Source organism: Lagopus muta, chromosome 1, assembly GCF_023343835.1.
Source record: "Lagopus muta isolate bLagMut1 chromosome 1, bLagMut1 primary, whole genome shotgun sequence".
Classification (NCBI taxonomy): Eukaryota; Metazoa; Chordata; class Aves; order Galliformes; family Phasianidae; genus Lagopus; species Lagopus muta.
Genome location: NC_064433.1, coordinates 19,962,874 through 19,987,656, shown reverse-complemented (window position 1 = coordinate 19,987,656; position 24,783 = coordinate 19,962,874). Strand labels below are relative to the sequence as shown.

The 24,783-nt window shown below is 43.9% G+C and overlaps 1 protein-coding gene across 3 annotated transcripts in view; it reads left to right on the top strand.

The window, feature by feature from the left end:
* The first annotated feature begins 1,597 nt into the window (after positions 1–1,597).
* MAPK12 (mitogen-activated protein kinase 12) overlaps positions 1,598–24,783 on the top strand; it is a 31,199-nt gene continuing 8,013 nt past the window's right edge. The window contains exons 1-6 of one of the 3 annotated variants that reach the window (XM_048941990.1): positions 1,598–1,778; positions 2,226–2,355; positions 11,486–11,544; positions 14,353–14,464; positions 19,675–19,704; positions 20,312–20,359. In XM_048941990.1, coding sequence (XP_048797947.1) covers positions 1,663–1,778; positions 2,226–2,355; positions 11,486–11,544; positions 14,353–14,464; positions 19,675–19,704; positions 20,312–20,359 — 495 coding nt within the window. In that variant the 5' untranslated portion in view covers positions 1,598–1,662. The remainder of the gene's footprint in view (positions 1,779–2,225; positions 2,356–11,485; positions 11,545–14,352; positions 14,465–19,674; positions 19,705–20,311; positions 20,360–24,783) is intronic. The other 2 variants (XM_048942128.1, XM_048942053.1) reach the window with 2 other exon arrangements.

The following is a 24,783-nucleotide window of genomic DNA, read 5'->3' as shown; positions in this document are numbered from 1 at the left end:
CCACACAAAGGGCAAGAATTCTAGTTATATATGCACAGAGAAAATATAGAACATATTAAAAAGAAGGCACAAGCCTTAAATGTGCCGACCAGGACAATTTGCTGCGGAAATACAGCACCATGAAACATTTAAGCAGCCATTTGAGCCGCTTCATACCACTCCAGAGATGCATGGACCACTTGCACATCCACTGCCTCCTGCCTGCAGACACCCCTGTGCATGCAGAGCTGCAGGCAGCAGCGGTCGCACAGCCCCAGCCTGGCAGGAGGACTGCCTGTAATTCTCATTTCTTCCTCTTTCCATTTCTATTTTTTACTTTGTATCCCTTAACACTTCAGTGTAAAAGTCAGCAGAGTTTTACCACATCCAAAGCACTGATGCAAGAGCGCAGACTGCAAGAGCCACACCACAGGACCACAGAATGGGTTGGAGGGAATCTCAAAGACCATCTACTGCCAATCCCCTGCCATGGGCAGAGCCACTCAGCAGCTCAGGTGCCCATCCAGCCCAGCCCTGAGTGTCTCCAGGGATGGGGCACTCACAGCTTCTTGAGGCAGTTGTGCCAGTGCCTCACTGCCCACTGGGTAAAGCATTTCCTTCGAATATCTAACCTAAATTTCTCCTCTTGTAGTTTAAAGCCATTCCCCTTGTTGTATTGCTATCAGAGCGTGTAAAATGTCATTCCTCCTCCCATTTATAAGCTCCCTTCAAGTTCTGGAAGGCTGCAGTAAGGTCTCCCCGGAGCCTTCTCTTCTCCAGGCTGAACAAGCCCATGGTGGGCACACACCCAGATGAAGGCCGGGATGTGCTTGTGCTCAGCTCCACAGTAAGGATTCTCAGTTTACTCCAGCAGCACAATACCCAGCACAGCACACAGGGCCTGCACGGAGCCCTGGTGTCACCACGCAGCCATCCATCTGCACTGCTGTCAGCTCCCACTCCCACCTCCCATTTCCAAGGCTGATTTCATAGGACAGGGGAGATATCTTGAGCTTTGCAGGACAATAAAGCACACATCACCCACCAGATCCATAAACACACGGCAGCATGCAAGCGAGTCATAAGGAACAGATGGATTTTGAGCGTGTCTTGGTGCGGCAGAAGCCTCACACCTTTTTCTCTGCACGGCGCTGGATGAGGCTGAGCGGCCACGGCCGCATCTCAGCTCGCCGAGCTTCTCGCTCCGCCGTGTCGGCGCTATGAGGGAGCTGCCCTCGCCGTCCACGCAGGCAGCAGCACGGCTTCGGCCACCCTGCTGCGGGGAGAGGGGCGGAAAGCAGAAGCGCTGGAGGCGCTGAGCCGCTGGAAGAGCTAACGCGGCGTACGCAGCACGGGCTGCGTGAGGGAAATGCCGGGAGCAGCACTGCCACGCACCGTTCCTCCCGTGCCCAGCACCTGCCGGGTCGCCGCCTTTCCACGCGGACAGCCCGCCGGGGCTCAAGAGCGGGCAGGGCGCCGGGCCGGGCGGTGCCCCCAGCGGAGCGCGGCGCTGCCGGGGGAGCGGGGCAGGGAGCGGGGCAGGGGCAGGGGCGGGCGAGAGGGAGGGAGCGAGGCGCGGAGGGAGCGCGGCCAAGCCCGGCCCCTCGGCTCGCTCAGCCCGGCCCGGCGCTCGGCGCTCCCCCCCGGGCTCTTTGTTGGAGGTGGCGGCAGGAGCCGCGCGCTATGTCCTCCCCCAAGAACGGCTTCTACCGGCAGGAGATCACCAAAACTCTCTGGGAAGTGCGGGACCGCTACCGGGACCTGCAGCTCGTGGGCTCCGGCGCCTACGGAACCGTCTGGTGAGCGGGAAGGGGTCGGGCTGCGGCTGCCCCGGGGAGGAGGGCGCACCCCGGGACCGGGGGCGGCCGAGATGGCGGCTCGGCGGGGCGCAGCCCGGGGTCGGCGGGACGCGGCGCTTTCGCTTTCCTCCCGACCAACTTTCTCCGGCGGCCGTTCCGAGCCGGGCTGCGCTGCCAGGTCCGGGGGGACTGAGGAGCGCCGGCCCCACCCGCACCTGGGCGGCCCCGTCCCGCGGAGAGCCGGGCGGGGGAGCGGGGGTCCGCCCGTGCGTGGTTGGGAACGCGCTCAGAGCCGCGCGTGTCCCCATCCCGGGCTCCACCCTGGAGCGGGACGCCTGGCTTGGGATCGTTTTTCTGTGCCGGGCACGCCGCTGGCAGAGCGAGGCAGCAGAGAGCGGCGGTGCCGCTCCGCCCGCACTCACAAGGCGCTGTTCTGCTCCCCTGAAGCTCCGCTGTGGATGGAAGAAGCGGCACCAAAGTGGCCATTAAGAAGCTGTACCGCCCCTTTCAGTCCCAGATCCTTGCCAAGAGAGCCTACCGAGAGCTGCGCCTCCTGAAGCACATGAAGCACGAAAACGTGAGTTCAGTCTTCGCAGAGCTTACGTGCACTGAAAAAGAAAAGAACTGGGCAAGCTGATGTGCAGCTGTGGCGTTCAGGGCTCTTTGACAAGACCTGTGGTCTGTCCTTCGTCTGCCTGTCCCTGATCTGCAAACGTCAGCTCACACATGGGAGTCTCCTGTGAGAAGCACATCTTGCTGTCCTGTAGGAGAGGTTGGGTGGGAAGGTTTAGAACTGCAGTGGAATTTGTGCTTCAGACCAGTGAAAGAGATGGAGTGCCCAGAAATTCCATCCTCGTCATTACATCCCTGTGAGGTACAGGAGGATGGATCTGTGCTGTGCATCCCACACGGCAGCATCTGAAAAGTGAAACAGGTTTTCAGAACTTGCTGAAGGTGGGCATGTTGTGCATGCATACCTATTTGGGGGAGTAGGGCTTTCTTTATCTTTCATGAAGTATTCGGAAGTGTTGGGTTTGTGCTAATAGGAAACAGGGAATGTTTGGGAATAACTAAGCAAAGTGCTTTACTGGAAAGTAAAGAATAAGATACAGCACTCGGCACAGATTCCCACACAGTACAAAAGAAGAACAGCTGTAGGAAGAAGTGTTGAAAGTGTGATTAAATTGTTTATCCTGAACAGATCTGTGTGAAAACTTTTGTGGAGTCGAAGCGTGAGGAGAGGCTCCCATGGTGAGCTGGGGGGATCGGAGTAGTGGCTTTAAATGCTTTAAAATGAAGGAAGAAAAAAGGAAAGATTGGGGGTAGTGGCTTATTAAAATGATACATCAGAGTCTGTTTTCAAGTAATAATGTGGGAGGTTAATGTGGGAGGTTGGAGCATTTTTCCTTCATATAGCCTTCATGATGGCAAGCTACATGATGGAGAGTGAGGATGAGAGAAACTGGTGCTAACAGTAACCTATCATTGTCATTTGACATTATGGGATTAACAGTCTGGGTACCAGTGTTGTCTAGGTTTGTTTTGAAGAATAATCAGTGGGATATCTGGACTGTCCAGAAGAAGAAGGCCTTTTGTAGGCTTAAAGCTTTTCGTGCCTCTTAACCTTTTGGCCTAAATCTTTTAGCATATTTCCTCATTTTACTTGAAGTAACAGCTTTTTAACCACTATTGTACATATCAAAGACTTAATTTTTGCAGGGATCTTCCATGTCATACATGGGCTTTCATACTCTCTGCATTTTCTCCACCGAATATTTGGGAGCAGTTAGCTCCTGCAGTCAAAAGCTCTTAACGGTGTGCAGAGTTTGCAAACTGTCTTCCGTTTCCCAGAGTCATGCGTTGGGTTGCATTTTCCACTCATGTAGGCCCTTCAGGACAGCACTCTGGAACCTCACCACATGCTTGTTGGATGACTACAGAATACACACAGAAGTGCTCACTGTGGAGTGTGAGTGCCATTTGTAACAGGTACAAATCAGTATACATGGAGGAAGGGAATAATATGTAACATATAGTCTTAGAAAACAATTTGGGCCACAGAAGGATAAATCTGGTCTAGGTGCTAAGGAAAAAAATTGCCACAAATTATGGTATTTACTCATTAAAGATCAATGACCAAATAAATGATCATGCAAGGAATGTGTGGACACTGGGGAGGCAGACACTGACCCTCGCCCATCCAGTATAAGGCTGAAGGGGCATTACAGCTCTTCATGAGGATTTCCATCCACGATTCCAGTCCCATACCATTCATTTCACCCACTGTGAATTAGGACTGGCAGCAAAGCCTTTCAGGATTTCTAGCCCTCATGCTGACCTCGGGATACTCTTTAAACATTCCTCCCATCCCAAATTAGACCAGAGTGGCAGTAGCACTCCTCATCAGGATTTTCAGGCCTCCCCCCAATCTTTGATCTGCTGCAGTTCTGTCAAAGAGCCTCTTTCTTTGCACATTGTTGTTCTTTTCATCTGTTGTCATTGCCTTTGGATAGAGCATGTCTGCCCTTTGTAGCTTTCAAGGGAGCGTTATGATGTGTATGCATCAATGTATTATCATAGTTTATTTAACCTTATGATGCATTCATAATAATAGAAGAAAATAGTCTGACACGCCACAGTAAAAACTGGCATCTCTGACCCTCCATTAAGAGCACAGGAGACATCATAAACCTGTGCTACAGTTCTTCATTGTGTCCTGCTGGAGTGAAGAAAACACCTACTCGATACCCTGGATTACCTCTATTATTGATCCTTTGAAGAGTACGCTCATTTACTTAGTGTGGAAGTGTCGTAGGATGTCCTGTTATCCTACAGGATGAACGTAAATACGGGAGTCATCTCACTTAATTTTACTGAAGTTGTGTTTTACCTTGTAGGAGAACTAACTCCCAGTCATTTTGCTCACCTATTCAGGCATTTTCAGGAGTAGGCAATAGCGGTTGCAATGTACGATTAACAAACATACAATTAGCAGAGTACTCTATAGGTTTCATAATTAGAAAGATTGTCGCAGTGGAGAGAGAGAATCAAAAATAAATGGAATGCTCACTTGTGTCCTAGGCTTGCAGTAGAAAACTCCAAAGGGAGCCATCTCCAGAAAGAGATCCTTCCCCCATGGCAGTCAGGCCTTAAATGGGGTCTAGGAGAGGTGCAACCGCCTTCCACCCCTTCTGGTCACACAGCTGAATCGCCTTCACCTGTGCTCCCATGGCTGAGCCAGTTTTTGCCTCAGGTGGTCAATCAGTGGCTCAGGCTGTGACTCAAGAGTTCCCATACGTTGCAGAGATGACTATCTCTTCATTTTATATGCCAAATCATTATGGTCTCTGATGGCTTTCTAGTAGTGCGTAACTGAAATGTAACAAGGAATATTTCTGTGTAAGCCATGCAAATTTGTAACATGGAACTTCTCTTCATCCCTCAGAAAACAAATCCATGAGGGAAGTGGTGTTGAGGACCATGGGGTAGAAGCCATCTATCAAGAGAGTGAGACCTGTCTCTGATGGCACTCAGATCTGTCTTTTGATGGATGTTATAGTCTGAGAGAATTTGGGATGTTTCACAAGCATCGTAAGTTACTTCTATTGCCTAAGAAGTAATTTAACCCAGATATTAGATATTGCCTTAGATATTGCCAAAAAGGAAAGTTAGCTTCCAGCAAGATAAGTTGCTGGATTACTTTTTAGCTGTATAAACAGATACTCTGGCAGAAAAGAGGAAGTGGTGTGAAAATGGGGAATACAAGCAGCTAAGCAGAATGAAAAGCATACTGTGTTTTTTGCTTTTCTTCATTTATTCATGCTATCTCCCACTACAGATCTTGGTTGTTTCTTTGGCACCCACTGCATCATGTAGAAGACCAGGCTGCTTATCTTTTGGAAGTTGTTTTTGGGTAGTGCTGCTTTTGTTCCCTGCCTTTTTACAATTTGAGTTCATTTAAAGTGAGGACCCTTAAAATTATCTATTATGGCTTTGACTTAAAACCAGAAAGAGAATGAAAACAGTGCCTGTGTGCCAGCATACGTTTGTATCTATATATAAGCATAAGCACACATGATAATTCTGACCCAGTTGTACCAATTTAAATTCTGAATATGCTTTTGGAATAAGATTTTTGACAGATGCCCATTAAACATCTCTTTAAGTTGAGTCAGTTAATATTCTACAGATGTCTTCCTGGAAACCTACTAAGAGTCAGCTGCAGTATTTGTTTAAAGGTACTCTATATATTACTCTCTCAGTCATCTCTCTGTGAGAACATTACTCTCTGGTGAATTCCAACATCTCAAGAACAATGTATGTTTTACATTAGGAGAACCATTTAGTGTTTTTCCCCCTTTGGAAGGAGCTCGAGTATCCAACAGACACCAAATCAGCTCTCGCTCTACAGCTACGCTTCTGAGGATGATGATGCAGGCCTTCCATTTCAGGTTAGCTGATGCTTAATTATCTTGAATTCTTAATCATGAAAAAAGTGAGGTCTTTTGGCATCAGCCAAGGGGCAACATTTTTTCAGAGAAAATACTAGGAAGGTATGCTCCTACCTGAGGAGATCTTCAGACTGTCACTTTTGCAGCTCATCTGGCCTGGCGTGAGCATTAGAAGAGGAAGTATACTAAGTCAGTCCAAGAAGGGAGTTACAGGTGAGCAGTGCCTTTACACAGATGTGTGGTGCCACTGTGAATGCTCACTGCATTGGATTTCCTGCAGGAAACCCTGTAGGACTGCATCAGCTGAAAATTCACATCCTTTAAGGAGATAAGTGCCATAAAATGCAAATTGTCAATCCTGTCCGAAAGTGGTAAATCTGCTTTCAGATTGCAAGTGAGGCATGGCTGTATGATTTACTGCTGTCAAAATGTTGTAGGGCAGTAACACTCATGGTGCTTTTTCTGCATGCTGAAAGCTACAAACAGCAAGGCAGCTAACACAACACCAAGTACTGAAAGAAGTGACTCCAGGAGCTGCTGGTAAATCAACATGGCAATACCAGTCATCACACGTTGGGCTTGTTTTTACAAACCTACCTGGTAGGTGTTTTATCCAGGCTGAACGTCAGCCATCACCTGTTTCTTCACACCCAGCCTTAGACAGTAATAAAGCAGACGGATGTGCTTAGTCAAATAAGACACGGTGAGGACAGCGCTGAAACCCAAACCTTTTTGTTTTAGGATTTTTGCTCACTCCAGGGTGTAAGTCTAAAGCATTTGAGTCTGTTGGGTGTTGTGTATAGGTCTCTAGAAGAGCGTGGCTTGTGAGACATGGCTGGTGTCTGTGGATGTGCTGCCATTTCCATCTCTCCTTGAGGTGCAGCAGAGGTAACCCTGGGTGGAATGGAAGTGACTGCAGCATGAGCCTTGTGCTGTGGGTTACAATTATAAAGATTGAGGCTTCTTAGCATAGTTAAAAGGACACCGGTGCCCTGTGATGTGGAAGAGCACAACAACATGAAGTTGAAGCTAACACTGCAGAAAATGTAATGCAGTATGATATATAGTTCAATATACCCCAGCAGGGCTCTCTTAAAAAATGTATTTGCAGCTTGAGTGCCAGAGCTGCTCAGCTTCGCTGTGTGTTCATGTGTAACATCCATGGGATAAAGAAGCACTTACTGCATGAAAGACATAGCCTGCATTACTTATTAATTTATAGCAGATCACGTCTTTCATTTGCGTTCTGCTGCTTGCATCAGAAATTTCCTTTACAGAAATCCAGTGAAACGGTCCTTGAAAATACATGAATGTGCATGGGAGCATATGGATGAGGAGCTCCTCGCTGCTGTGTGCCCGTGGTAGAATTGTGTTTCGAACAGGAGATATCTGAGAAGAGGAGGGTGGTAAACACCTTACAAACACAGCTGTTATTTGCTGCCAGTAATTAAAACTGATCAGAATGATCAGTGTAAATGTCTTGTGCAGGGGAATGATAGAGATTAAAAATAAGGCTGGAGCCACTGGAGCGGCTTCCTGGGAGAAGGACACAGTCAGCAGTGTACAGAGCATGAACATCCCCACCTGAAACAAGTAGGAGTAGCAGAAGTGTAGTTCTGCAGCTGGTTGGCATTGCTTTGCAGGGAGATGGGAGAGGCACACATCAAGCTCTGTCCTTAGACATGCTTTGTAACAAGCAAGGAAGGTACTGCAGGGGAGCTGATGAAAATCCAACCTGTTTTGCAGTGAGATGGGCAGAAGCAATCAAAATGCATCCTTTGTGGGGGCTTCATTCTTGAAATCGCTTCCTGGCAGAGTTTGTAGGGAAAAAATGTGGTCATGGCTCCTGGCAGTTTCTACAGATGCTTTTCATCGCCATCCCTGGGTGCAGGGAGTTCATTCCTTATCAGAGGGGAAGAATACGGCTGCAGGAGGCTTCACAGTACCTCAGCTTTCATAGAGAGCACGCTATGAACAAGAGATGATTCTTGGGATGCGTGTTTTGTGGTGGCTTCATTCTGTGCTGGGGCAGTATCTTTAAGCACCACGAAGTTTTTGCAAATACTGTATTTAATTGGGAGAAGAGGGCATTTTAGACAGACTTGGGATTTTCCACAGTACGGAAAAGGGAGTTTCCTGTATTCTGTCCAGTTCTTTTCCTTTTCCTGGAGAAGTATCTGGAGATGTATCTTCCTGGGAAGACTTATTTCATTCTGTGCCTCCTTGCTCTTAGCATATCTGCAGAAAGCAGTGGTCTGGGTGGAAATACTAAATGACTCTGTTCCAGGGAAGAAAGATCACCCCAAAGCACAACTGTTTCATAAGGATCACCAAGGGGAAGCAATTGGGCCCCTTTTATTTTTAAATCAATTAACTATTAACGTGACATATATTGGGCACTAACGTGGATCTCAGGTTTTTCAGAAAACTTGCTTTGGAGAACAAGAAAAGGAGCACTGTGAAACACTTGGCATGTTAGAAGAGCTTTCTGTGTTAGTATTTAAAATTCCCTCCAGCGGGAGCAGTGCTGGTCTCTGTGGTATTCCTCACATCACGGGGTTTGCAGCAACGCAGGCCAACAGTACGCTCGTCTCCGGAGGTTTGCAGCCTCCCTTGGAATCAGTAGTTTGTACCTCAGGAAGCATAAAGTAACGATGGGACACAGTTTAATGGAGAAGTAAGATTTTGCTGTGGTTCACGGAATGATTTTTGTTCTGCTGTTCTCTTTATTGAAACGTGTTCTTGTGTTGACAGTGGGGGCCTGATAACATTTTGTTATGATGAGATGGAAGCAGTGCAGCATCCTTATCACTTCATCTTCTGCTCCATCAGCTCTGTCTGTGGGGTTGTCCCCCGTGGGTCACTGCTGCATTCTGGCATCACAGAGTTTATCTTCAGTATGTTTTGTGTTGGTGAGGCAGATAGCTTAGGTGAATGAAGGCATAGAAATACCTCCTTGGAGAGAACAAGCAGGACTTCTGGAAAAGTGGGAGGAGAGGAAGAAACACTGAAGATGTCACTTCAGAGAATAACCAAATCCTCTGTGGGTATAGTCACTGTTTTATGGTAGTCACATTATTCTGAATGAGTTTCAGATAACGGTGCTCAGAAAAATATTACTAGCTATTTTTTCTAAGATACGTTTCGCTACAAAGATGAGGGATTGTGAGGTTTCTGTCCTCATCTAAGCCTTGCAATGTTGTGATAACACCCAGTCTAAGTGTGGTACCTCCCTTGAATGTGAAAAGGACAAAAATAGGTGCACAAAGGATGTCATCAGTGTTGGTTGCGTTTATTTCAACCTTTGAATAAAGGAAGTTGTTCTTCCTTTCTTTCTTTTTTTCCCTGCATTTCTGCTCTTTCTGCATTTGTCTTTACTTCCACATAATTTGCTATGCTATTATGCTAATAATGTCCCAAATCCATCCTGATTGTTATCCAGGTGAATTGTGCAGTAATTTCAGTACTGTGATGGTAACATAGACAACATAATACGCCGTTAGTCTTGTTTCCTTTCATGAAGCTTCTAGTTTTTCAATTTTAAACTGATGTGTAATCCCTAAACCACACAGCCATGAAGATTGGTCTGAATAAGGCTATAAAGATTACAAGTCTCTTAGGAATAATATTCTCTTTCATTTTCCATTTCCATTGCTTTCTTTCTGTGCCCCACTGGTTGGTACTCCACAGGCCTGCTGACAATAGGAGAAGTGCTTTCTGTCAAAGTGTTTGGCTTCTAAAAAAGCATTTCAGACCTCAGCACAGAAGCCAGTCTGCACTGATGACATCAGAGCCAGACAGACCTGGCATCAGTTGGGGGGTGGCATGGTAGTCTGTCTTACTGATCTAATGCCATTCCACTCCTCACAGGTGTTTCAAATACCTTTTTTCAGTGTGGCCTTCAATTCAGTACCACAATAACCCTTAGCCTGTGACGTGCCTGTCTAAAAGTTGTGTCGCAGAAGGTTGCTGAGAGAGGCATGTGCATCAGTTAATCAGTGCATCAACCAGCCTAAAAGCTGCCGTTTGAGATAGTGTGCATTCGTGCAAACCCAGAATACCATGTTCCAGTGTCAGTGTGGCAGCCTGGACCTGGCACGAGTAGCCCACTGCCCAGAGCACCAACAGGCTGCTGGCAGAGCCTGGCTTCTGGGCCCTGCTCAGGGGCTTGCTCTGAGCAAAGAGAAACTGTGAATTAGCAGTGTCTGACTGCAGGACTCCAGTTTGAGGTTTGAACTACAGATGTTCTAGGAAGCTGAAAAGAAACAACTCCAACTGCCTGTAATGTGTAGGAATTTACAGGATTAAGCAGTGTCTGAGCTGAGATTTCGCTTTAGACAATGCCAGCTACATCTTCTGAAGCATCTAGCTCTGTATATTTAATTTACTAGTCATTAATGAGCTTGAGAGAAGCACTGGAGATGACTGTATTAAGTCTATATTCAGCTGATGTAGTTGCACTGAAAAATACACCCTAGAATCATAGAATGGCTTAGATTGGAAGGGACCTCAAAGATCACCAGTTCCAAGCCCCTGAATGGGCAGGCTGCCATCCACCAGCTCAGGCTGCCCAGGGCCCCATCCAGCCTGGCCTTGAGCACCTCCAGAGATGGGGTGCCCATGTCTTCTGTGGGCAGCTGTGCCAGGGCATGACCACCCTCTGAGTGAAGATCTTCTGCCTAACATCTAACCTAAATTTCTTAGGAAAAGCTGTGGTGGGGAGATGTACTTTGCTAGGTGGTTATTTCTCTTGATAATGTACTTTCTATGGGAAGAATTTAGGTCTAGTTTCTTGTTTGCTCTCCCAGTTAGGGATTGCAATCTTTCTACCTAAATTACTTCCTCAGGGAAATCAGCAGGTGTTTGAAGTGTTCTTCATTGTTATCAGTGCAGGTCCAGCTAAGTGAGGACCACTTATGACTGGTTCAGATTATAAACTGATTTATCTGGTTTATTTAAAATACTGAAGTCATTCAGGTTCAGAGGCGCTCCGTCTTCCTGTGTAAAATGGTAAGCCTCTGAGCTTTTTATTTAATACATCTTTTTTATCACAAGTAGCCCTCACAGGTTTAAAATTTAACACATAGCGAATCCTAATGTTGTTAGGCGCTACTTCAGCCACCTTTATGCCCAGTTAATGTCTTGTTATGGAAATGTTGTTTATTACATTTCTCCACTAATTACACTATTCAGGAATTTTTCTGTTAAGGTAGTATTAACCCATGGTTTCTTTCTCTCCCTTCTCCTTATTTTCAGGTGATTGGAATACTGGATGTGTTCACACCAGATGTCACAGTGGAGAAATTTACTGGCTTGTGAGTTTTGAGTTGTTTCTGTTTGGGAGCAGGGGACTGTTTCTTGTATGGAGAGAGATTTGTTTGTGTGTCTTAATAATGGAGAATTCCAAACCCGTTGCTTCCTGACTTTTCTGAATTCTATCTTAGAATGGCTGTTCCATGCAACTTTGAAATTGGTAGGTTTTTCAGACTATTGTTAGAGCTAGTAACCTGTTTTATAAGCTGTGTGGCTGTGTGCTTCTTGAATCCTTCAGTAAACACCTTCTGATGGGCTCCCTAACCCGCCTTTAGTGTTTCTTCCACTAAAGCTTAGATGATCAGATAATGGAACCATTCTTAACCCAGGCAAGTAGTCTCAAAGTGACGCCTTCTGCATGACACATCTCCAGTGTGGTCCATTCTAATTCTAGGATTAATTAAAAACTGCTGTTACTGTTTAATGTTTTGTGAATATCTGAGCTCTGCTCTGTTGCATTCCTCTCTGTGTGGTTTCCCAGTGCTCATTCTGCAGTCCCTTATGTCCAGTTGAAGGTGTTCTACACTTCCCCTTGACTACTAATCTCACAGGCCAACATGATCCAAGCAGAATGTAATATAAATTATTTTCTGGCACCGGGCATCTACATCTCTTTGTTGTCTGTCTTTTGGCAGCATCTCAGACACCAGATATTTAGTGCTGCAGATATTAAGCCTGTTTTACTTGTGGATCCTTCTGCAATTCTTGTGAATTAGAGTCACTACAGAAACAGTCGTCAGAAACGCTCTTGGACTTACTGTAGATGATACATTATATTTGTAGAACTGCACTGAACTTCCTCCAATGTATCTATATTTTAAAAGCAACCCTGTGTATTTGTATGTTGACAAAAAAAAAAAGCTATCTGACAAGAAAATGAGGGAAACAAATACAAAAAACATGGACCATGTGTTAATATTGATCATTTAAGAGACCACGGAGCCAAAAAGGATGTTGTCCAAAAGGTTGGATTAGATACGTGAGGGAGCCTTCCCTTGGCTGACTAGTTGTGAGATGTTATCTCTTACTGACTGTGTAAAGATCAAATTCAAGTTGATTTGTGGCCAGAAAAAGCTGAAGAGAGGCATGTGGTTTCACCACCAGCAATCCCTAAGGCCGGTGTCATCCAAGACTTTGGGTTTCTCAAGTAATTCTGGCCCTCCTGTTTAAAGCATAATATGTTCCTGCTCTGTCTGCTGCTCTGCTTTCCTGCTGCTCAACTCCATGAGTCAGTGTAATGAAGACTAAAAACAAGATACCATTTCCTGTGTGAAGAAACAGTCAGTGTCATTTCCCTGCTTGCACTTGTTTTCTGTCAGAGTTGGAAGTGCAACTGATGGAAATATTGTACAAAATCAGTCTTTACCAATTGAAATCCCACTGTGTACAGCTGTTTTTCATCTTCTTTGACTACAATTTTTGCACTGTCTGTCCTTGTATCATAAAACAAGTATCTAGAACAGGTTGCTGCCCTCTAAAAGTTCTAGAGTTTTAACTTGGACTTGCAAGGAACTTAAATGTGCTAGGCATCACGTTTCCATTGATTTGGCAATCAAGTGTCTAACCTCACTGTAAATACATTTCTAAAATAAAAACAAGTTCGGCAAGCTTTAAATAGGAGACAAAGTGTTTGAGTGAGCCTGTAACGTTTGATCCAGTCATTCCAGTGAGTTACTCATAAACTCGTACTGAAGTTTGGATTTTCAAACTCAGAAATGGATTTTCTCTTTCTTAAATTTTGTTTCCCCATTTTGTTTCCTCAGTTTGAACTGTTAGGTTTGATGTCACCAAACTGTAAACTGAGCACATTGCATATGGAAAAGTGCTCTTAGAGTGCTTGATGGTTACATGTTGTTTTTAATGTTGTCTATTTACATAAATCATTATCCATCCAGAGGCCTGCGATCTGTATGGTTGATGGCAGGCTAGTGAAATCTTAGTGAATCTTGAAGGTCACTGCCATTACTAAAAGACACATAGATATTTCTTTCTGGGTTGTTTTTTTTTTGGTTTTTTTTTTGTTTTTTTTTTGTAAAACTAGTGTCATTTTCTGGTTCATTTCAAATTTTCCTGGCCTCTGGGAAAATGCATCTAATAAGTCTGAATAAGGGGAGAACATAATTATGCTTTTAACATTCAAGAGCATCAACAAAGCAGAAATCAAACTCAGTTTTCTAGGTTACTGGATCTGTTGTTGAGAAGCATCTAGAGTGAGACTTGGAGAGAGAGAAGAAATTTCATTCTCAGTAGTTGCTATGTCCTTATATGATTACAGAATTGAATTGCACATTTTTTCTGTCCAAGAGATAACAAACTGGCCTGTGAATGTTGAGACTGGAAGCCAGTATGAGTTACTGATGATGAAGGAGGTTACAATCCTAGATAGAAGTTAATTTGTTACATCTGACCTTGTCTATTTGATTCTAGGCCGTTTGATTGCTGCTGGTTCACATACCCTGTGATAATGATGGTGAGATAAATACCACTGTGTGTGAATGTTCCAGTTTCCTGTGTAGATATCTTTGAAATATCACATGGCTGTTGAGTAGATACCTTTTATCTAGTTCAGCATCTGTACTCTTCTGGTAACTGCCAACTTTCCATAATCAGTGTCAGGGTTATGTGGTACCTCTTCATGACAACAGATAAAAACACAGAGGGGCCTGAAGGGAAGATAGATTGGTAAGATTGTTTGGTAAACAGAATGATCTGTAATATTGTCAATGAACCACAGCATACAAGTATGTTTCAATTTATTTGACAAACTTACAATTATTCTGACTTTATTTCCTTTTTTTTTTTCGTTTTAGCTACCTAGTCATGCCATTTATGGGAACAGACTTGAGTAAGATAATGAAGCATGAGAAACTCACTGAAGACCGAATCCAGTTCTTGGTATATCAGATATTAAAAGGCTTAAAGGTTTGCCACTTTTTATTATTTCCATTTCACAATATCTTGTTTTCCTAGTAAACTGTTATGGAGAGCTGTACTTACCATTTGATGGCAGGATAGAGCTTACCTTGCCTTGTTTGGTACAAGTATTGAATTCTGTGCAGTAGTTATTTTGTGACAGTGTTATCTGGCAGGGCTGGGATTTTTTTGTGCAATGCTTTCTTTGTGGATTTTGTTGTTTTTTGTGTGTTGGCTTTTTTTTTTTCAAGAAAAAGAAAAGAATTGAGGTCATTACATCGTGCCTATATGTATGGATGTAACCTGTAGGTGTGGTGTTTGGGGAATGAAAATCTGAACTGGAGAGAAAATCTGAGCCTCACCATCTCACAGTGCTCACACTGGTTTTGGTGAGTGTTCAGGGACCATAATAAATGTCACTTTAATCTCTGTGTGTTAAGAGCCCAGTTCTGCAAAGCACTGTTGAATGTGACTAGGTAAGTTATTCTCTGGAACACATTTCACTTATTTATATATTCAAGAAACAAGAATTCAGAATGTAGGTGATGTCTTCCTCTTGTAACATTACTGTGCTAAATCCCTTCACCTAGCTCTGCAGGCTGTGTCCAAGCTCTCCAGCAGTGATGTCATTTAATTCCCTTTGCTGTTCAGGAGACACATTGTGTAGCATGGAGGCCATAGAACTGCACCGTGTAGGATTGGTGTGGTTCCTTTGGCTGCTGCCAGCACTGTACAGCTTTTGTTTTATAGTCCTACAACATATGGGCAGACTTTGCGCACAGAGGTGAAGTGCAGACTGTGCTGGGAGTTGTATCTGATAGGGATATGCGTATGCGGTGAAAATCCAGCACTGGTTTTAATAGAGGAACATTTGTCACATCTGTCAAGATTCTGATTTGTTCAGGTGTGTATTTATATTGCCAAACCCTATTAAAATAATCAGTATTGCGGGACAACTTGGTGGTCCTGTACAAGAGCATCAGCATGATTCCTTTGTAGCTCCATATTTAATAGATAGAGAAGGGCAGTTATTGTTCTGCTCTCATCATGAAACTTAGTAAACATGTTTTGTGCTTGAGGTTTAGGTTAGATGTTAGGAGGAAATTTTTCATACAGAGAGTGGTGACACGCTGGAACAGGTTGATCAAAGAGTTTGTGGATGCCCCATCCCTGCAGGCATTCAAGGCCAGGCTGGATGTGGCTCTGGGCAGCCTGGTCTGCTGGTTGGGGACCCTGCACACAGCAGGGGGTTGAAACTAGATGATCTTTGAGGTCTTTTTCAACCCAGGCCATTCTATGACTCTATGATTTTTATTTTGGTGATACAGCTGTATGCTTTTGTCTTATTTAAAATACTTGGTTAAGCTTGCAACTTAGAAGGGCTTTTGCCATTCTTTTGTTTTTGGCAGAAAAGCTGTGTAATGTGAACGAATATGGAAGGCAAGCTGAAAATAAATGTCCTTACGCAGGTGGAACAGGACTGGAGTTTCCAGCTCCTTCAGTCTTGGGTTCCTTATCTGCAGGAATGTGAATTGGGTTTGTTTTCTTAGAGGTCTGAGGATATGGGGTTGGTCATTGTATTTCTTGATTTATGCAGTATTTGAGAACATAAACTTAGCTCTTGGGCTCTATGAACCTTATATACCTTTTCAAGCATCTGTTGCCATATTCATGGTAATTTTTGTTTTCTCCAGTTCTCTCCTTCGGTCATCCCTGTTTACTGTATTTGTTCACGTTTGTGGTATTCTTTCTTCTTTACTGTTTTCTCCTCCCTCACGCATTTCCTCTTCAGTTTTTCTTTGCTGTTAAGTCACTCCTCATTTTAATTTTTCTTGCTGCCTAGAATGCTTTTCCCCTAGACTTTTCCAATTCCCTTTTTAGTAGATTTTCATTTTGTATAGATATTACATACGCAGACAATAATCCATAGAATTCAGACAACTGTTGGATCTCTTCCTAGCACAATCTGAAGCTTTCACTCAAGGATTTATGAATGCTATCAAAAGTCAAGATTATGCACAGAGCTCCTGTGTTCAGAGGGACTTTGCACACATTAAGCTGGAATCTTGAATTATATTTTGTTCCAGTAAATTGGTAATAACACTGTGAAGTGTATGTCTGCTGTGGTCTCGGTGTGTTTATCACATTAAGAGTGAATAATCTGACAACAGATGGATAACTTAATGAAGAAAATTGGCAAGAATAGGATCCCATTTCAGAAGGCTGTTGAACCGAAATGGAAAACTTTCTGAACTAAAAGGAGTTTAGTTCCAGTGCTGTACCTGCCAGCAGATAACAGAAAGCAGTCACGAAATACCACTATTGTTGAAGAAGCACTGCAGCTCAACACAGGTTTTCCTGTTTACAGAAGGGCTAGCATTTACACAAGCACCAGAAATAAGTGCTATTTCATGTAATCTCAGCAGTCTTACGTAAAGAGAAGTGTTGAGAAGATAGATGAGTTCTCCCCAAAATGTTGATATGATTTTTGGTGCTATTAACTGTCTTAATCTTCAGTGGAGCGAGAACACCGATAAAACCACATTCTTCATCAAAATGGGTGGGTTTACTTAAAATAAAACTCAAAAGGGTGCAGTCCCTTTAATTCCTGTTTCTACATGCTACATTCTTAGGCACAGAAATTCCTGAATCTGCTAGTTATTTCCTTACTATGTACAGTCATACCAGCAAAAATAGCCTATAGAATATTATTAGCCTCTGCTTTGGAAAATCAAGAGGCCTCAGTACAAAGACACCAAAGTGATTTGGAATGTAAGTAGTCATGGTGGTATCCTTGATAAAGATGGCTGTTGGCTGAAGACTCCAGCCTTTTCTCCATTTGTTGGGAGCCTAACTACTTACAGGCATATTGATAAAAATATATATGTATTTATATTTTCTCCAGGTTCTGTACCTCTGACTGATCACTTCTTTTTGCATCTGGTTCCTTCCATCCCGATGCATTTCATGCACATCCATGACAGAAATAGCATTTCACAGCTCTTTATGTGTTGTAGTGGCTTTACAACCTGTGCTCTGGGTAACAGTTCCCTCAACCCTTTGTGGCTGCCTCCAGGAACTCCCGTGGAGTGCTTTGCCAGTTCTATGGGAGATTTTAAAACTTGGATAATAGGCAGAAGGAAGTGATGTGCCATCTGCTGGAGATACATAGTGCTAGGGCTTTGGGCTGCAGAGGACGGAAAGCTTTCCAGAAGGGGACTCAGGCATGGCAGTCAGCAGCGTGCCCCTGTGGCAGCAGAGCCCTGTCGTCATCTTGACTGTATGGCTGAAGTTGTAATCTGTGAGTGAAGTGATTTTTTTCCCTCTCCTCAGAACTTAGCGCTGTGTTCAGTTTGGGGCATCCCAGCACGAGGAGGGCACTGACAGAGCGAGGCACTGAGGGGTCTGAAGTGGAGAGTGTATAAGTAAAGGCTGTGCAAGATAGGCTCATGCATCCTGGAGAAGACATGGCATGGCTTTGCTCTGACCAGTGTGTATGTGGATCTGATGAGAGGATGTAAAGAGGGCAGAGTAGACTCTTCTCAATGGTGCCTTTTGACAGGATGAGAGGCAACAGGCACAAGGTGAAATGGACAATTCTGTCTGAACACAAGAAGAAAAAGGTTTGGTGTCTGACCACCACACTGGAATGGGTTGCCTGGAAGGGCTCCATGCTTGGAGCTGATCAGAACCTGACTGATCCCATCCTGGGCAACCTGCTGTGGCTCCAAGTGGGGTGGTGGGACTCGATCTGCAGAGTCCCAGTCTGCAGCTGTTGTGTGGTATGAAACCAGCTATAGAAAAATAGAGGAACAAACATATAAACATTTACCAACTGTAGATACTTTGTTTAGTCAGCTTACTTCCCTGTAACACAGAGAGAGGGATGCCTAGGGAGGAAAAGTATTTGCTTTCTTTTCCCTGTTCCCCTCATCTGGTGGACAATGAGGATTCCTTTGCAGAGGGACTGTTGCTATATACAAAATGGCAAAACCATAAATACTGCCATCAGAGTTGATAAGCAAGAAGAAAAGAGTTAAGAAAACCAACCTTGAGAGCAAATGAAGCAACATCGTGAGCAAATAAATCAATGCTGTGACTAGCAATTATTAATCTAGTATAATGCCTGTAAGAATTTTATGTCAACAGATTCTGTTTGGATCTGTCATTAATTCAACCCTTTGGGCCCCCTGTGGGTCACCACAAGGACTGCTGTGGTTTAACTGCAGCTCCCCACCACATCACTGCTTATTCTTCCCCCAGTGGGATCGAGGAGAGAACTGCAAAAAGATAAAACTTGTGGGTTGAGGTAAAGACATTTAGGATTCCCACTTCATCCATCATTTCTGAGGACTTGTTAAAAAGCCCTTATTGTTCTCTTGTTGCTTAGTCTGAGTAATACAGATGCCTCAGTCTTCATGGTCCGCAGTGTTTTCAGAGCAGTTCCCTGCACCTGAGCAGCACAGGCACATTCAAGGGCACTCTAGGGCAGTGTGTCCTCACTTTGGAACAGCAGGCAAGCATACAAAGTGGTCTGAACCAATTACCAGAGACTCCTGTCATGGCCTATGATGAGACATCTCTTTGAGGGTGGTATTCACCTGGTGAGAGGAATTGGGCACCTCATGGGAGCACTGGGGGACAAACACAGGTGTAGGTACCGGTATTTGGTCAGATGTCTTGTTTCCCAGCTTCCTTGAAGAACTGGTCTTCAGCATCCATGTCTTGGTTTGAATTTTGAGAGCCCTTAAATGCATGATGAAAACGTGCTGATAAATCTGATAAACTTGATTTGCACGCAGGCAGTGAAGCATACACAAGGCTTAATCCTGTTCTTAAAGGATTTCTGAAAGCTCGGCACTGCTGAGGCATGCAGATCTAAACTGTGATGGCAGCTGAGGTGTCTACTGCAAGAGAGCATTTCTGATGCATTAAAAGGGCAGGATTTATTTCAGTAGATGTGTATGCAGAAAAACTGTATGATCTGGTACAGTACTCAAACTTGTTTACTGGCATGTAGTTCTGGGGGGAGGAATAGGGTAAGATGCTATTGAATTACCTGGACACTAAAAAGATCTTCTGTGTAGTAAATGAACATTTCCAAAATTCAGATTACTTTAGCACCATGAAAAAGCCTGCTCCCCAGCTCCTTAGAGTCACTTAGAGTCGTGAGCTCGTGAATTAAAACATGCTTTCTTTGTTTTTTTGTTTTTTTTCAGTATATTCACTCATCCGGTATAATTCACAGGGTAAGTAGAAATTACATAAAATATGTTTAAATTCTTACAATGGGGTTGTGATTTTGTGTAAGGATGGACATAAATGTTTTTGAGTTCACATTTATGATGTTCAAGTTGGATTATTTGTTTGATAGAAACAGTGTAACTGCAGCAAGTGTAAGCTGGCCACCAAAGTTGCACTGAGCACAGTTCAAGTTCTGAAAGTGCTTCATGCAATTGAGTAGTAAGTCCCCATAAGAGCAAACAGCACCTAAATTGAGATGGCTAAGATTTTTTTCTGACTTTTTGAAGACAAAAATTAGAGTAAACTCTTAAAAATATTTAAATGTTATATAAGAATCATAGATTTATTTTTTTATTTGGAAGGGACCCTTAAAGGTCATCTAGGGGGAGAACACAAGGAAAAATGCCATATAAATTCAAGTTTGTGTCTTTACTTCTGTAATTTGTTATGTCTAATTTTCTGGTTTATATTTATGACATTGTTTTACTTGTTTCTGTGTTAAGTAGTTGCAGGAAAACCATCTAACCTAAATGAAATAAATACTTGCAAAGTGTGGTTTATTCTGTTTGCTGGAAAAGAAATAATTAACATCCATTTAAAATCTGATTGCAGGACCTAAAGCCTGGAAACCTGGCAGTAAATGAAGACTGTGAACTGAAGGTAGGATATGTTCATTGAAAAAAGTTTTCATCTGTATGAGAGATGTGCCACAGAAAACACCAGGGGCAGCAGCTGTAAGTGTGCTAACTGGTGTCAGTGGTACATAGGGGTTTCAGCCCAGGAGCTCTGAAGAGTCTTGGAGAAAGGAAGAGGATCAGATGGACAGTGGTAATGAACTTGAAAAAAATGGATGGAGACTGACACTTTTAAATATTTTCCCATTTGTGTGACTTTAACACCACAGCAGTATTTGTGTATTTATTTAAGAAATAAAGCCCTGAATACTGAGAATCTATTAGTTTACTATTTGCATGTCCTTAACTGAAATCAGTGTATGTTTCATGCGAATGGCAGAGGTGATGATGTCTGAAATCATTATGGAGCCAGGCACAAGAGGTGGCTGTACCAGAAAACGGAAATGTTGCCAAGGATGTCAGAGCTGAACATAGGTAGGACACTCTGGGAAACTGGTGCACCGTTAACAGAGGAGAGCTGAGGGTTGGCTCCAGGGTGTACAGAAGACTGCTGGTGAGGAGGTCAATGCCACAGGCTTTATTCATAGCTTTAGTCCTTCCAGCTGGGTGAAGAGCAGTGTGAGAGCTGAGATTACCTTCTTGTGGGTTGGTGTTTATGTGGCAGTCATGCAATAGCCTTGGGCCTGTGAAAGGTGTGTGTGTAACTATAGCAGTCAGGCTTCTCAGGAAATAATCATGTCATGGTTACAGTTGCACAAGAGCTGTAATGCAGAACTGTTCCTATGAGAAGGACCTGGGGGTCCTGATGGACGAGAGACTGAACATGAGCCAGCAGTGCGCTCTGGCAGCTCGAAAGGCAAATGGGATCCTGGGCTCCATCAGGAGAGGGGTGGCCAGCAGGGACAGGGAGGTGATTGTCCCTCTCTACTTGGCTCTTGTGAGGCCCCATCTGGAGTACTGTGTCCAGGTGTGGAGCCCTCAGTACAAGAAAGACATTGAGATTTTGGAAAGGGTCCAGAGGAGGGCGACTAAGATGATCAGGGGGCTGGAGCACCTCCCCTATGAGGACAGGCTGAGGGAGTTGGGCTTGTTCAGCCTGGAGAAGAGAAGGCTGCGGGGTGACCTCATTGCAGCCTATCAATACCTGAAGGGAACCTACACCCAGGAGGGGAGTAAACTCTTCAAAAGGGCTGACAACAGCAGGACTAGGGGAAATGGTTTTAAGTTGAAGGAGGGAAGATTTAGGTTGGATGTTAGGGGGAAGTTCTTTACAAGGAGAGTGGTTAGGCCCTGGAACGGGCTGCCCAGGGAGGTTGTGGATGCCCCGTCCTTCAACGTGTTCAAGGCCAGGTTGGACGGGGTCCTGGGCAACCTGATCTGAATGTGTATGTTTGGTGGCCCTGCTAGGCAGGGGGTTGGAACTACATGATCCTTGGGGTCCCTTCTAACCCGGGTGATTCTGTGTGATTCTGTGTGTGATGCCTTGCAGCTCATTGCTTCAGAGAAGCATGGGAGGAATCAAATACTGCTCACCACAAACATCATATTTCTTTGAAAGCGATTCCTTCCGCACCATTAAAATAACATCAATTGCATGCAGACCACATGTACTTCATAGAAAGTATACGTCAGTTCTTGATTTTTGCTTTTAAATTAATTACTTAGAAAAAAAAAAAACATTAAAGAGAAATGGTTGCTAATTCAGCATTGTAGAGTTCATCTGTTAACTTTCACTGGTGCGCTGTAAGACAGGTGCACTTTATGGCATTTCCTGTATTTCCTGGTTGCTGCTTATCTGGAGTGGGAAAGTGCTGGCACAGACCATGCCTCCCTTTGCCCTTCCTACCTGGGCTTCTGTCCAAAGGTGGGTGTGAGGATGGTGCACACTCACACCTATCCCCTATGGAAACGGTGCTTAGCTGGAATGCACACCTGGAGACGGGGCTGTAGCACCCACAGTGGAAAGTACCTGTCCTGAAGAGTGGGTGTTGCCATTCCTGCTGAGTCTTCCTTGGATTTGTTCTCAGTACAGTCTGTCTGAATAGTAATTCTGCTGCTGCACATGTGGCATCTCAGGCCTCCTCAGATGGAGTTGGACTGAAGATGGATGTTGGACTGAAATAGTGAATCTGAACTGTTCAGATTTTTTTACTCAGTTTCTTATCTCTGTTAAAAATCTTCCAATACCTGTTAGGGAACATATTTGTACTTGAGAAATAGATACACAGTGTGCCCCAAAGTAGTAAAATGCATCTGGTTGAGCTGTGCAGAATGAGCTGCTCTAAAAAAAGCAAATTGTTCAGTATCAAGTTGAACTATGTAGTGTTCAGCACTGTTCATTTTAGGAATACAGTTTATTCTCCTGAGGGATATGGGCCTCACACTGTTTCCAGTCCTCAGGTCAGCCTATTGTATTCTATTGTATTCTTTTTTAATATGTCACTATTAATTTTCTAGACTTGTTTTTGTTACCTGTCTTCTCTTAGCTGTGGCAGTCTGAGAGGCAAGCCAGGACTTTTCAGTTAATTACAAATCCAAGCTACGTTTTCTGTCCTGTGCTGTCATGGCTGGTACATACATCTTGACAAAACGACAGTACGTTTGAATGGGATGTTTGTGTCCTGATATGTAAGGACTCTTAGATCTTACGGCCAAGGCTGTCTCCCTGAAAAGATATAAGCCTTTATGGAAGCAGTTCAGTCATGTGAGAATTCCAGCTTTGAATAAATACAGTAAGTCTAAGTCTACAGCTGGGAGATACAGAAGATCAAAGGTTGTAAAGCAGTCCCATAATTAAACGCAATAAAAGTGCTTTTTAGCATGTAACATATGGATTATATACTGCATTATATACAGCATGTAACTGTTGCAATACAGTTTCTTGCTCTTTGGAGACTGAATGCAGCAGACCTGGATGTTCAGGGCCATGTGTTTTCAGGATTCCCCTGTTTTAAGACAGAAAGCCATTGTCTCTTTCTGGCTTGTGTGAGGCCAAACTGTGATGAGTCCCAGTCTGATAGTGGGGGAAAAAAGAATCTAGGTAAACCAGTTGGACATGTTCTCCCTCCACCCCCCCTACCTGTACAGTGAGATTTTGAGACGCAGTCCAGATCCAAGACATTATTCCTCTGTATGATTGCTCTATTTCCTTACCTAATACAACTTATTTTTCTGTTGCCGTGGACATTTTTAAGCTTTTACATAAGCTGAAGCAAATAATTTGATAGCAGAACACCATTTTGTTAAATGAGTAGGAGAAAATGTAGTACTAAGTTTAAGTTTTCTTTCTTGATTCTCAGGGCAAAATTATGCTATCCCTAGTTTTATGATAAGCTCTGATATCGCATACTGAAGTGTGCTGATTTGAAATCAGTGAATACCGGTCGTCCAAAGGCAGCTCCAGCGTTTGGGCAGAAAGCAGACTATCAAATGTTGAGAAATGTACATTAGAAATATGAGGGCAGGGATTTAACTGTGACCCCGCTTACACTGAACCAACTGAACTGCCTTTCACTGCGTGTGCGTTCCGCTGTAACGCATAGGATGTGCCTTGCCCTGTGAGCGCTCCGTACGCTGGCACAAGGCTGTACTGACAGGGATCATCCCATATTTTTTCCCCCTTATGTATCTCAGCATCTTCCCTTGCCTCAGCTCTAGCAGCTGTGTGGCTTCCTTGAGTTAATAATTGTTAATAAGTAATCAGCCCTATTTCTCAGAGCGTGCTTTCCAGCTGCCTTGTCTGGTTCTTTCAGCTGCTGCTTAGGAATCAGAGAAGTGACAGTGGAGGCTGCCACAGGGGGAGTCACTGCCCTTCCTGTTGTCTTGAAGCTACAAATTATTTTTGTTACAGTTACTGAAGCAAGGAAGAAAATTAAGTTTGCTAAATAGAAAGGGAGCTTACTCTTGAGCCATGAGGCATTTGCTCTCTTTCATAATTCCTGCATTATAAAATTGGTTTTCAACTTGCTCTGAAAATATCTTTTGAAGTTCTAGTATAAAACTAGAAGATCAGAGTTTGAGAATAATATTTTTATGTGAAAATTGTTGTTGCATTGGTACTGTGTTAGTGCTAAGCTCCATTCGTTCATGACCCTAATGAGCACTTCAATGAAAGGAAATCATAAAGTTAATGAATAACACATAAAAATTCTTGCTTTCATTTTCTGCCTTTAGAAAACTATAAGTCCAAATTCCATCTTAGCCCTTCTCCAAGACCTGGTGTCACAGCCTTTTGAAAGAAAGAGGCCTACAAAGCTGTGCCAGACAGTACCAACAGTGGCTTTTGAGCTGCTGCACAACACACTGATTTCCCTCACCCTCCTCTCCCTCCCAGCATTAAGGGAAGATGTGTGTGTGTGCCCTGTGTACACTAAATTTGAAAGCTGTATATAAAGATGTGTTGCAGTTGCAAATATTTTGAGACCGGTTTTGAAAGGTAACTTTGGGCTT